This window comes from Poecilia latipinna, unplaced genomic scaffold (assembly GCF_001443285.1).
Source record: "Poecilia latipinna isolate Pla-1442-1.1 unplaced genomic scaffold, P_latipinna-1.0 Scaffold2950, whole genome shotgun sequence".
NCBI classification, from domain to species: Eukaryota; Metazoa; Chordata; class Actinopteri; order Cyprinodontiformes; family Poeciliidae; genus Poecilia; species Poecilia latipinna.
In genome coordinates this window covers 39,090-53,444 of record NW_015115566.1, presented here as the reverse complement: position 1 = coordinate 53,444, position 14,355 = coordinate 39,090, and the positions used below count along the sequence as shown (strand labels likewise).

The following is a 14,355-nucleotide window of genomic DNA, read 5'->3' as shown; positions in this document are numbered from 1 at the left end:
AAATTTTAAATACAGATTCTATGGTGCCTTGCAAAAGTTTCCATACTCCCTGGACTTTTTCCACATTGAGTCACATTGCAACAAACTTTAAAAGGTTTTATAGGGATTTTGGCATGTAGTTTGTTTTGCTCTTTTCACATCTACCGTCTTTGGACATCAAGCTTGGTCTCATGTGGGCAGAGCACCTCCTTTCACAGGTTTGCCATGCCCTCCACATGGCTTGTGGCAAACTGCAAATAGGATTTTTTTATGGATTTCGTTTTGCCAATCTTACGGAAAGGTCAGCTGTGTGATATGCATACCTAATAGTTAGTCATATTCTCCCACTAGGCTACTTCTCTGATTAATGTTCTGCTGGCCCAACCTGTCTGTGTACTGGTCTTGGTGTCGGAGAGATAATTGATTGCACTGTTCTCTCTAGGATGTCCAAAGCTTGAAATACTGTTTTATACCTAGCCCGGTTTTAAACTTGTTACTGCTTTTTATCTGACTTGTCTGCTGTGTTTCTTGGTCTTCATGATGCTCTTTGTTCACTATTGTTCCCAAACAATCCTGTAATACCTTCACAGAAAAGATGGATTATACGTTTTTTTGTTTTTTTTTTATACAATGTTTTGAAAATCATGTATCAATCTTGATATTTGGAGCGGTGAATTTCTACCGATGGCAGTAAAACCACAGGAAGAAAGCAGAGAAGCTTGAATTTTTTCCCAGATTATCTGCCTCCTATTGTCAAGCCACAGTGGACAGTTTTAACAAATATGTAAAAAAAACTGTATTATTTGTATTGGAGTTTCCTGTTGAAGCTTTAATAAGATTTTCAGTCCAAATGAGACAATTAATAAACTTTGAGTAAGGTCAGCTTTGCATTCTCTCATGTTTCAGTCCCACCAACTCAGGGTACGATTGAGACTGAATGCGTTAGATGGGTTTTATTGTCTCATTCAGTCAAGTCACATTTTCAAAATTCATCATGTGTACGTTGTTAAATTCATTGACAGGATGAATTCTCTTTCCTGCTCCACTTTCATGTGTCTTTCAGTATTTACAAAATGAAAAATGACTTCTGTGGCCCACAAATAGCCAAAACCTCCATTTTGCTTCAAGAACAAGTTCCGTCCTCATTTGTTGTCGATCCGAGCCAAGGGCCATGCTTTTTGTGTTTGCTCTGGAAACAATAAACTCACAAGCCTGTGTGGCTAACCTAAGGGATATGATTAGTATCTCTGTGAAATCACGGCTGATTAGGGTGCATTTGTGTCCTAATTTATGGATCCTGGAACATAAAAATTAATTCCTCATGCTTTATCCTCTAAAACATAAGTGACCTATTTTTTGACAGTATTACTATTTTTCCAGCAGTCACAGTTTTAATCCTTTTGGATCTGCATGTCTGAGGCAGGGGTATGTGTGTATGTATTTTCCTCAAGAGTCCGTGTGCAAGCAGAGCAAGTTTAAATCCACTGACAGTTGGACAGTAGGAATGACCTTATGAGGAGTAATGATTCAAGGTTTCCAGATGTGTGTGCTGAAGTGAGTCACTTTGTCTCCTTTCTGACAGATGACTCAAACTGCCACAATTAAACATGAATTTCCTTCCTTCTCTCTCTTTCTCTCTCTCTCTCTCTCGCAGCTGAGGAAGGCCATTATGTGTCGATGAAGAACAGTGACATACCTCTGGACCCCACAGTGCCCCCGATCCTGACTCCTGGATTTAGAGACAGGGATGGGGTTAAAGATGTTGCTCCTGGAGCAGGTCCTGATGCTGAACTCAGACGTTGGCCTGAGGGAAAAGTGTTTGCCGAGGCCAAAACTGCAATTTGGACAGAAACGCAGGAAGGAGTGCGCGCGGGAGCACATGGAAAAGTCTTCGCCGAGGCCGGGATTATGACGGAAACTCGAGCGTGGGCTGAAGCGGGATGGAGGCCGGTTGACGACGCAGAGGAGGAAGCGCTGCCAAGCGTGCCCGAAGATCCGGCTCCCATGCTTGTGCAGGAGAAGCTGAGGACAAGCGGAGAGGTCCAAAGGGAGCAGGCGGCCCTTTCATCGGTTCTCAGCATGCTGACTGAGACGACAGAGCTGCAGACTCCAGCAGTCAGAAAACCTTTAGGGCTGCTGTCTAAAGCGGCTTGGTCTAAAAGCTCTTCTTCATCCAAGGCCTTATCTTCCTCCACAACAAAAGCATCCTCTCCTCCCTCCTCTCCATCCAGTAAAAAACCGAGTCAGACTCCACCATCGACCAATTTGTCTGTGGTTACTGGAAACAACAACTCTTCAACCAACTATAGTTTGGGTGGGTAATATTTTTTCAGTTATCTGGAAAAAGTTTTAAGTTGAATTTTCACAATTTAGCAAAGCAGAGGCACAATCCTTTATTGGGATTTTATGACCAACCAACTGAAAGTAGGGTATACAGTAATTGTGAAGTGGAAAAGGATAAATGGTTTAAAGTATTTTTTAACAACTAAGTCTTAAAAAATTTATTAGTATATTCAGCCCCTTTAATCTGAAGCCCTTAATTAGCATTTATTACAGACATTTAATTTAAAATGGCTGCGTTCCCTGTGTGCAAACTCAATTTGAATTTAGCTCGTCAGTGAAAGCCTCACAGCTTTATTGGAGAACATTAGTGACAGAGCACAGCAGGGATAAACAATATCATAAGCTGTAGAAAATTCACGTAACACCGCTTAATCCATCATCTAATAATGTGATAAAATTTACAGATTTAGATATTTATCGGAAAACATGTCAGTGTTGGTTTGTCAAATAAAACCCCAATGACACGCTGCTGTTTTTTTTAGTGTTTTGTAACAGAATGAATCATTAACCAAGCCTTTTTCTATAGTAATTATCAGGATTTAGCAAACTGAAGAAGACGTGTCTGAGAATAATTGCAGTTCAGTTGACATGATTCAGTTTATGCTTCAGTCGCCTCAGCAGCTTCTCTGGGAAACACATGGAGGTCTCGTTGCTGAATGCTTCAGCAACGAGACCCGCAGACATCCATCATTTCTGCATGACCAATTGTAATTTTTAACAGTGATTTAATCTCAATAGATTAATATTAACAATTAATTTTAATTGAATTAACTGACCTGAATTTAACTCAGTGTTTTTTTCAGCTTTATTGTCAGTAAATCGTCACCTCTAACATTTCATCAGTGTCACCATCATGTATATCATTTTATCATCTTAGACTTATCGCCACCACCATCATCATCATCATCATCATCATCATCATCTGTCCCATTTTGTAGTCTCCATCCCTCTCTGTTTCCTGTGTCTGTTTTCGCCTCAATAATAAGGTAATTATTACACAAATATTTAGCTTTCTGAAGAATGTGCAGGAGAAAAGTAGTGTGTCTCCAAGCATTTCAAATGATTTCACAAACCAGATTGCTTGGGCCCCCTGCTGGGACGACATTGTGGGGGGGATACGATTGAATCTGGAGGTGTTTTTGAAAATGAAAGGTAGCCTGCCTCGTGCATTTGCAGTCACAATCCAAGTGTAAAAGTGTCTTTCAGGTTGACATGTTAATATTCAATATTCTGTAGGGAATTAAAAACTACCAACTTTAAAAAAATATATTTTACGTTACTTAAATCAAATACAAGTGACAACTGAGGTTTGATAGGTTTGTGTCACTGCATAGTTGTTCAGCAATGAGGAAATACAAGAAATAAGTACAGACTTGGAAATTGTTAGATAGGTACACATTTAAAGGGTAAGTACGTAAGCTGGAAAGTAGAGACAGAGGCCCGTGAAATTAAAAGTAACCTGTTTTTCTCCTTTTCCTCAAAGGTTCAGGTCCTATTGAGGGAAAGACAAAAAAAAAAGGCAAGAAGGAAAATCTTGATTAGGATTCTTTGTCTGTGATAAAAATAATTTAAGGTCACGTATTGGTGACAACCTTTTCACAGGTGTCTTCGTTCTAGCTTTTCTTCAACAAACTCTACAGGGGAATCAGGAATGAAACAATGGATGAATATGTGGTCACCTGGTGACCACTTCAGAGTATGGTGGAACATCTGTGCATCTGTAATGCTATGGACTTACTTCTCTTCTCTCCTTGGAAGCTTTGTTAGAGTCCATGAAGTATGTAAAATACCAGGACATTTTAAATCAATAAGCCTTTCGTACTCAGCAGGGTTTTCTGAACATATCTGAAGCAAAACACTGTATTTAGAAATGCTTTAATATTTTTTTTTTGACTTATCCATGTTCTTTTTCCCTTCAGATGAATTAGTGAGCGCCCTACCAGCGTGGGATCTTCCCACTGTACCTGAATCTCTCCTGTCCACAGTGGGTGACCATGATATCACACTTCCTCCCAATGTAACGAGCCCTTTCTCCACCCACCAGTGGAATACCACCATGCCTGTGCGTCCCAGGATCCCCATACAAAACACAACCACAGCAGCCACGACCATAAAGACAACCCTGTCGACAACCACCACTTCAACTGTGTCGTTTTCTACTACGAAGAGAACAGAAACACCACCAGAATCCACCACGGCCCAAAATAACACCAGCCAGGACACTGTGACCGACGGCAGCCTTCAGCTGACAACAGTAACCACAACAACACCCTCAACGACCAGCATTACTGTTAATAGCACAGAGATGGCAACACAGGAGGCAGCGACTCCTGGGAGCACAGAGGCTTCTCTATCGAACGTCACAGCCGCTGCACCCACAGAGGAAACGAGGCTCTTTGTCGCAACAACCGCGACACCTCCAACAACGACCTCTACGACCGTGCCAGCCCCCACCGCCACCACCACAGTCACGGTTCCCCCAACTACTACCCCCCCCACCTCAACCACCACCACCACTCCAGCTCCCACTACAACCACCACTGCCTCAACTACTACTGCTGCTCCCACTACCACCACCACCACTTCAACAACTACTACTACCACCACCACAACAGAAGCACCCACCACCACTAAGCTCATCCCAGTTCAAACTACACCACTTCTGACAACAACCACACAAAGTCCCTCCACCACCAGCGCTGAGGAAATGCCAATGCCATGCAATGTGACGGAGAAGTTCTGGGTCAAAACGGGTAGGAGACTTTGAATCTACAATGAATATTATCTCGTTTTTGAAATAGTTTACATGTTCTTAAATTACACTGCAGTGCAATCTTGAATTATCAGTGATTTTCTTCACATTTTGAATACAAGCAAAATGTCTAAAAGTGATTCTGGTGAAAAGCTGTTAAAGCTTTCTGAAGATGTTTCAAAGCTTATTTTTGGGTGTTAGCTGCTTTTTCACCCATTTTCTTTTCAGTACCTAACAATTGGCAGAGGAACATATTTGTATACATGTATGTTATGTCATTCAGACGCAAGAAGACTGTAGTCTGAAGTCATGAACTAAGCCCCTTGAGGTCCATTGTGAAGTATTTCTGGTTAGGGATGATTTGGAGAGCCATTACTCGGCTGGACTGTGTGTAGAAAATCGGCTTGTTGAAAAACAGTTGTGGTCATAATCCAGTTGGTGATATGCTCTTGCTAAAAAACAAGGCAAATCCAAACCAGCTTTATTATGTACTGAGCTTCTTTACTTTATCCTTTTTTCTTTAAATCTTTACAGTGTTGTCTATGGAGCTGCGTAGGAATCGCCTGGACCTGATCCTAAAGCAGAACCTTTCTAAAGGACTGAGCCATGCTCTGCAGAGAGCCCTGAACGACTCCAAAGCCTCTGCGCAGGTCAGTGTTTCCAGCGGCTTCGTGTACGCCGAGCGGCTTTTCACTGATAATCAAAAGGTCATGATCCTGTGACAAACCCACATGATCAATGGGTTTAAGAACAAACCCACTGATTGATTGAGACTTTGCAGTATCAATCAAAAGTAAACTAAGTGCTGTTAAGTGTACAATAAAAACTGCAAAATACTCACTAATCTTCTCTTCTGTAAAATTTGCAAACCAAAATTTGCACAGCATATTGTGCAGAAAACACAATCTGCAGTTTTTTTTTCTGCTAAACAAAACACTAAAAAGAGAATATTTCATGAGGACGGAAATATCTCTGTGTTATGAAGCTTAGGGTGACTCAGCGAAATGTCAAATAAAAGCATAGCAGAAGCTAGAAAACTTTGCAAATGGCTTCGGAATACAGGTTGTTAACTAGCGAGCACATGCAGTGTTGCGGAAACATTATTATCTAAATAAAAGGTATCACTGGAGGGAACAGGAAAATAACTTTTCAGTAATATCTATTTCAGATAAATAGCACAGGAAAGCCAAAGTGTAAAACAGTTTTTAATGTGATCAGTTTGAGATTGTTTTATATTTCATTGTTTCCTTTACTGGTCAAAAATAGTTATTTTTCAATAAGGTAGGTTATACCTCCATCATCAAACTGTACAAAAAAAAACAAAAAACATACATACGTAACCAAATCCATACATGTATCAATATGAAGCTTTCGCAAGTGACATCCCCTACGATAATTGTTACCATAAAAGACCAGCCACTGACCACAAATCAGAATATGATTGGCTAGTCAAAATGCCTGCCCACAAACTGCAGATGTAAATCTCTCACCAGCTAATTATTTTTCTAAGAATAAATGACTGGAAGGCATAAAACTTGATGAGAAGTAACATCTGTGTTGATCTTACCTCAGCCATAAGCCTTCTCTAGAGCCCTCATTGACTGGAGAACGAACTAGTTATGTCATAAAAGAAATATTTTTTTCATCTTTTTATACATTTTTCAGCTCTCCGCTATCAGCTTGGGAAGCTCTGAGTGCAATGCGTAGTCCAAGTGCCCCAGTGAAATGGCCACTAGAGCATTTTACTAGGATCCAGAACTCCTGTAAAAGCTTTTATTTTTACATACACTGAAGATCCAAAGAGGAACAGCTGCTGGGATTGGACAGCATTTGATGACTCAAGGAGCGTAAAGATGGGCTTATTTTTGCCTTTTATGCATAACTTCAAATTTTACGTTTATGAGGTTTTTTTTTCTTTATTGTCTCCTGTGACATTTCTCTGCTGCTGTGCTTGGTCAAATAGCTTCCATTTAATTCTACTGAGATAACCCCCCCGCCCCCAAAAAAAAAAAATCTCTGTTTTATTTTAAGCCATTTCGCTGGTGTGTCTGTCCTGAGTACTGGTGTCTTCTATATTTAAGTTGTAGGTGTTGATTTTCTTTTTTTTTTACCTGACAAAGACTCATGAACGGTGCAGGAGATAAATATAGGGAGAGGTGACAAATGGATATGATTTATTAGGCGATATCGAGTTCATTTAGGGAGACTATTCCCACATCCCACTGCCACTCTTACATAATGCTTGTTTTCATCCTGTGTCAACCACATGGCTCCATCTCCATCTTCTCTTCCCTCCCTCTCAAACCATCACTATCAGCTTTTTCCTTTCATGTATATTTCAATATTTACATCTCTCGTATTGCTCTCCCCCTTCATCTTCCTGATGAGATTACACCCTCGGTCCAAGTAGATCGATTTTCTGCCAACATGTCCGTCTTGAATGTTGTACTAGTTGGCTCGTTGCGTCTGTCCGCCTCTGTCTGTCCACCTGCCTCTCTTCATCTCACTTTCTGTCCGTCTTCCGTCTTCATCCGCCTGCTTTTGCTATTTTTATCCAGTTGTTTGTGAGCCTTCGCGGGGAGTGACTCAGTATCTCTAAGCTCCACGGCACTTTCATCTACCCCCTGCTACACACAGACACATTCCTCAGCTCTCATCTTCTCCATCTGAAAACCTAGACTGCGGTTTGATAGTCAAAATTAATCTGTCGAGGGTGAAAAACACCGAACAGGAAATAGAAACAGTTCAGCTCTTAAAGCGCCTGGATGCTGTAGCAATGTTGATGAGCAAAATCTGCCCCCTACGTGATTCGGGTTTGTTAAACAGCATGAAATTAGCATGCAGCGATGCTTAATGTGTTGCATCATTGAACAATGTTGTTAGCCATAATTACTTACCAAACTGGGCAGTTTTACAGCTGTCAGCTGTTGGCAGGGACCAAAGGAGGTCAGTTCTGGCTCCCTTTGTTAAATTCAGCAGTCCTCTTCAGAAATGCAAAACAAAGGTTAAGCAATCAGCTTTAACGTGGAGTTTAGAAATTCAAAATGTATTAACATTTTAGTGTTGCCGTCTAGTATTTGTAGTTTTCGCACTGGCGGTTTCTATTTAATTAGCAAGTGGTTTATTACGTAACATAGAATGGATATAAAGAAGGGAAACATGAAGTCATTTTTACTGATCTTTTAAATATTTCTCTCCTATTTCATGCTATTAAAGCATGCAAAGCAGATTTTAATGTCAATCATGTCAATAATTTAAAGTATCATTGACACCATGGGCCTTTACTGAAACCAAGTATAAGTTTGAGAATATCATTTCACATGAAAGGCACACATTATTTAGCTCCCTGAGTTTTGTGGTTGATAGACATGGACAGCTTGACAAATGCTAAAGTGTAAACAAGATTAAAAAAAGGGATGAAATGGACAAATAAGAAAAAAATATTGTGGAGACTAAGGAACTAAGATAAGGACTCATGTAGTATAAATAAGCAGTTCATTAAAAGAACTGAAAAAAAAAATCCAAAATTCAAAAAACAAACAGTAGAAATAGAAATAAAAAAAATCAACACATTTTTTATCAAATCTAAAAAGGTCGAAAGCCTCAAGAGCTCAGCAGCATTAGACAATAAAAAAATGTTAAATAGGATCATATGTCAGGGTTGACTGATTCAGTTTTTTGGTGAATCAGAACACAGTTTTTTCTTCACTGTGTTCCCTTCGAGCTGCCGGTGTAAAAAAAAAACACAAGGAGATTAACACAAACACCCCCCCTACAGACAAAAATAAAACATCTGAAAGAAACAGTCAATATTTAATTTTATGCTCATTACATTTTAGTTTAGACTTCAAATGCAAGATCCAACTGCACTGTTTTGTGTTTTCTGATGAAATGCAAAACCCAAAGGTGGCTTTATGGATATGTAACTGAGCATAATTGAAAAAATATTTAAAGAGTTGCTTGGAAAAAAAAAACTGAGGCTGAAGCTTTTACTTGGACTCTGCATAAGGAGAGGTGCTGGGATACAGTTTCATTCAGAGAGGATGTCTGTTTTAGATAAAAAGATCAGCCAGGAGAAGCCAGCTTACGCTCAGGGAGAGAAAGAGGAGAGGAAAAGATGGTTGTGTAGAGAGAGCGAGAGCAAGAGAGAGAGAAGAGAGAGAGAGAGCAAGAGAGAGAGAGAGAGAGCAAGAGAGAGAGAGAGAAGAGAGAGAGAGCAAGAGAGAGAGAGAGGAAAAAATCCATAACAACAACAACCTCAGCTACTCAGTGTGGTTGAAGGTTGAGGGTACATGAAGGTGGGTGGTGTTAAGTTCCAGAAATACAGCCTTTGACTCACCACAGTTGTTGTCTGTGTGCGTTTCTTTTTTTTCTTTTTCTTCAGGATATGGCCAAAAGTCTAACTGTTGAAGAATCCAGCTGAAATATGTTCTTAATGCAGGGCTAAACTGAAATGAAACCAAGAATTATAAATATTCATACACTGACGCTTGTGCCTTCAAATCTAAAGCTGTCCTTGTTTGACAGGACAGCTCTGTGAGCCTATTTCTGTCATAAGGTGTGAGGTGTTGGTGGTGAGGAGAGACGCTGAGACCCAGGTTATGGTGATGATGATGGTTTAATGAAGAGATAAGCTCAAAAACAGTCCAAGACAGGCAGCACGGCGAGAGGCAAGCACACAGCTAAATACCGGTAGCAACTGTCAAACGGACTAGACGGAACAAACACAAACCACAATACATACGACGAGGATCCGACACAGACAAAGACAACAGGTGGGGTTAAATACACAGGAAAGGTAATCAGGGAACGGGATACAGCTGGGAGCAATCAACAGGGAAGACAGACTCACAGGACTACACAGAAACTCAAAAATAAACACACAGAAACACGGAACATGACAATTTCAGATGTTAGCACTAAAGTTGTCTTTTTTTTTTTGTTTTACTGCTCATATTCCTTGGATAAAATAGCAGTACAATATCTCCAAGACAAAACAAGCATGTTTTTCTCTAACCCACATTTATGTAAACTTCTGGTAAAGATGTGCAAACAGCCTTAAAATAAAATTACATTTTAAAAGCAGTTTGATAATCTCACTGTTTTCTCTTCAGCTTGGCTCACTTGTCGAGTGGGAATATTCTGCTTTTCCATTTATTCATCATCTATTTAACGCAGGATCCGCTTAAAGTGTCCATTACTTAAAAAGCAGTCTTAATTCCCTCTGATTAAAGGAGAAGTAATACAGTAATAAACAGTTATATAATTATTGAAATAATTATTCACTGAATTCAAGACAAGATGCATTTATAACACTTAGTTGCTTCAAAAACATTTTTTTCAGATACATTCTTCATGAATCTTTCCTTGTAATAATTTACAAAGTGTTTATTACATGTAGAACATGTGAGAAATAAACACCAGTTTAATAAACAATATAGATGACTCTGTGTTTAATGTAGATGGTTGCATAGATGTATTGTCGATTTGTGCTAAATTAGTCGGTTTTGCTATCATGTGTATTCTCGCAAATAAAAAATGTGCCAAAAATAATAATACCAAAGAAAATAACTTTTTGTTTGCATTTGTGATAGTAGGAAAGAGTAGACTTCTGGTTGCTTCTTTTTTTCTTATGTGATTTGCTTCATTTATGGAAAATAACACAGCACTGCCTTCAATGAATGGCAGTCCTATTTTGAGAAGAGGTTAAGATTATGCTAGTGCTGCTCAATATATTGCAAATCCTCAGTGTAGTACCACCTGGTGCAATATTAATATTGCACCAGGCTAGGGTTGCAACATTTATTGGATGTTTTATTTCAGGTGTCAGGGGTTTGCACTTTTCAGGCCAATAACATAGCACCACAGATGAATGAAGTTTTATAATGGCAGAAGCACAAACCTGAGTTCAAAATGGACACTTCAATGACAGCTGAAACAGAGAGAAGGAAAATGCACACTTACTGCATCTAATATAATCATTGATGTGGAAATGTCACGTTGCCCAAATGTATATACCTTAGTGAAACAGTAAGCCGTTAAAAAATGCTTCAGCTCCTTTCATTTTCTAGGAATTTTTTAGCTAAAAATGTGGCACTGTTGCATTTGTAAAAGCAATAATTTGTAAGCAAGTGAGTAGGTGACATAACGTATTAAAAGTTAGCTTTTTCTAAAATCCTCAGTGTTCGTTTATGCTGCAAAGTGTAAACCTGAAAACATGTCTCCGTCACAGGTGGAGCGAGACGACTGCAGCCCCCACAACCTGACTCTGGGTTACTACGTGACCAGCGGGAAAACCGTCTACGTTTCCTCCATGGTTGTCGAAGCTCTGAACGTTTATGGCTTTGACAAACTGCTGTCTGACATTAGGCAGCACACCCCGCTGGTCAAGGCGGTTCTGGTTCCCGTGGCGACCTGGATCAGCTCTCCCCACATTCACCTACAGCTCAAGACAGGTGAGAATAACTAAGATGAACATCAAAGTACGTGACCCTAAAATCCAGCAAAACCAGCTTCTCGTTCTGGAAACTTGATTGTAAAAAGACAAAAAGCTGCAGGAGTGGAGGATTAAATTGATTCCAGGAAGAACAGAACCGAGACAAAATTAGAAAGAGTCTGATTAGCTCTCCTTTACTCCTCTTTGATACCTTAAATCCCATACAGACCCCCGTGATTGCAGAACAAATTGGTCCAATCACTTAGTCAGCTCTTAAGTCTCAAAACACATTTCAGCACACACACACACACACACACACACACACACACACACACACACACACACACACACACACACACACAGTTTTGTGTGAGCAAGGTCAGACAATCAGCACAGTTAAGAGACTGTATATCAGAATACATATTTTGAGAATAGTATGGTATTTCTCAACATGAGTCCATAATTTTAAATCAATGTTGCTTCAGATTTGATCGAATTAATAAGAAAGAATAGTTTTACTTTTAATCTGAGCTAAACTTGTTGCATTTCCACTTATTTTTGTCTTTGTAGCTTGTAATCCATGGACTGTGTGTTGTGGCAATCAGCATTAATTGGTGCATATGGGTGCCTCCCTCACTGTAGAAACTGAGAAAATCTGATCACTGACATAAAGAAATTTTCCTCTGAGGTGTTCAGCTGCATTTTTACGGAGATTAAATTACACAGACGTGGACTGGTTACCTTCTTGCCTCACTGTTATGAACAACTTTGTGTTGGTCTATGATATAAAATCCCAATAAAATATGCCGATGTTCATGGTTGTGATCAAATGTGGACTAAAGTATGATGTCTTTTTTTAAAACTGTTTAGAGTAGAAAGTGCCAAATAGCTGTGCAGGAAAATTGATTGTGGCCTACCCAAATGCACGCAGTGAGCTAGAGACAGTAGGATGATGTAAATAATTAAATTTGAAACAAAGCATGAATCCAAAGTTAAAATGGAGGAGAAAAAATAACATTAGACAGAAGGCATATGCATCTTCAGCAACAGAATAAACAAAAAAACAAACACTTCCTGAGATTAGGCCTAAAAATAAAAGCACTGTGGATAAGATACCCAATCCATCATGCTGTATCTGGAATCTGTATGTTTGGCTCTGTTGTTAGTATTAATGAAAGCAGTTCTCTGGAGGGACGTCTGTGCGACCGATAAACCTGAGTAGCAATGGAAACGAAGAGGATTATCGCCTCCATCTAAACCGAAACCAGAGAAAACGAGCGGCTCTCCATCAGAAGCGGGGAGGTGCAGCTCAGGGTAAACAATATTGAGTCCATCAGCAGATTATGAACATTACCCGTTGCCCTCTATTTTCTTGCTCCATTCCATCTTTATTATCCTTTGTTTTGAGAATTAACTCGAAACAGGGCTGCGGTGCCAAGGGGGGAGCCGCGTTCTGACCTAAATTCAAACGGTGTGTTGCTGATGGGTGCAGTCTTCCTTCAAAGTCCCAACATCCTTCGCTGGTCTCGGTCTGAATCGCTCTGCAGGCACAAACCCTGCTGACCCAGTTGGTAATCTCATGCAAATTGTACTGCGGCGGGTAAATTGGCAAACGTATCTACGGTTAATGAGCTGAACAACTGAGAGATTGATTCTTGCTTGTGCTTCAATTCCCTGCTTCATATGCAGCAGCATGCTAATATGCGGTATGCATCACACTTCCTGCAATAAAATATGCCACTGGTCAGGACAAGACTTTGTCACCGCTGTTACAAATAAAGACTCAAGACTCAACTAAAGAACTACTTCACAATAATAGAAAAAGAAAGAATTGTGATATGTTATTTCCTAAACAGCACTTTGTGAGCTTAAATATTTTGTCAACTTCCAAAACTGACCAACTGGACAAATCCATTATTTGCATTTAAATTGTTCATGAATATCCCTTAAAATACATAAAAAAAATAAAAAAAAAACTACCTAGTTCTTCATACAAAGGGTTCTTAGATATTCGGATTACGGCCACATTTAATGTGGTGTTGACGACTGCAAATCTGTGCAGCTCTATTTAAAAGTCAGTCACAGTCACACAGAGACGTGGCCTCAAGATTAAGACAAGCTTCCTTCATACATTCATACAACCAGAGTGAGATCCACCCCTAATCTGAAGCAGCCTGTTATTCTCTTACTACTCAGATGGTGCATAAATAATCCCTGCTTTGCTCTTCCTTGCCTGGCTTGCAGTGTTAAGATTTGTTGGACCTGCAGACAACATCTACTCGTGCAGCTTCGTCCAGATGCTGGAGCAGCGGCTTGAGAATGCCTTTGAAGAGGCTCAGGATAAAGTGTTGGAGACCTACAACAGACTCACAGTGGAGGTACGGGACGAGTGCACCGAGACTATTTATAAGGCAGACAGCCAAATGTGTCCTGTCTGCATGCAGCATGCTAATCAGACTAACATTTATAATACAGCTCCAGGTGGATTTCCAGCCAGCTCAGTCGCTCGCATACTTATTCTTGTTTTTGCTTCAACGGCGCTGGCCACAAGCTTTTTCTACTGTGGCCAGATGGGTTCTTGAAGCAAAAGTTACCAAAAATAAGAAAGTTATAGTAACACTCTGCACTTGACTGAAGGGGGGTTGGGTGGGGGGGTAGCTTCTGAGAAATGTTGTTTATATTTTTGGAAACTGCAAACTGTAATAAAATCTAGTTTTCATACATAAATCATACGTATTTCTCTGCCAAAGTCTTCATCTGTTTGCAGAATATACACTGCACATGCAAACACCATCAAAACCATAAAGTAGGTCTCAACAAGCAAACAGAGATATAGGCTCCATTC

General features: G+C 39.9%; 1 protein-coding gene across 1 annotated transcript in view; it reads left to right on the top strand.

Moving 5' to 3' along the window:
* Positions 1–1,599: 1,599 nt before the first annotated feature.
* Positions 1,600–14,355, top strand: part of LOC106939687 (UPF0606 protein KIAA1549L-like) — a gene marked incomplete at its 5' end in the record, with an annotated part of 38,132 nt that continues 25,376 nt past the window's right edge. Inside the window, 5 exons of the mRNA XM_015022184.1 lie at positions 1,600–2,293; positions 4,242–5,075; positions 5,609–5,724; positions 11,307–11,529; positions 13,755–13,888. Coding sequence (XP_014877670.1) covers positions 1,600–2,293; positions 4,242–5,075; positions 5,609–5,724; positions 11,307–11,529; positions 13,755–13,888 — 2,001 coding nt within the window. The remainder of the gene's footprint in view (positions 2,294–4,241; positions 5,076–5,608; positions 5,725–11,306; positions 11,530–13,754; positions 13,889–14,355) is intronic.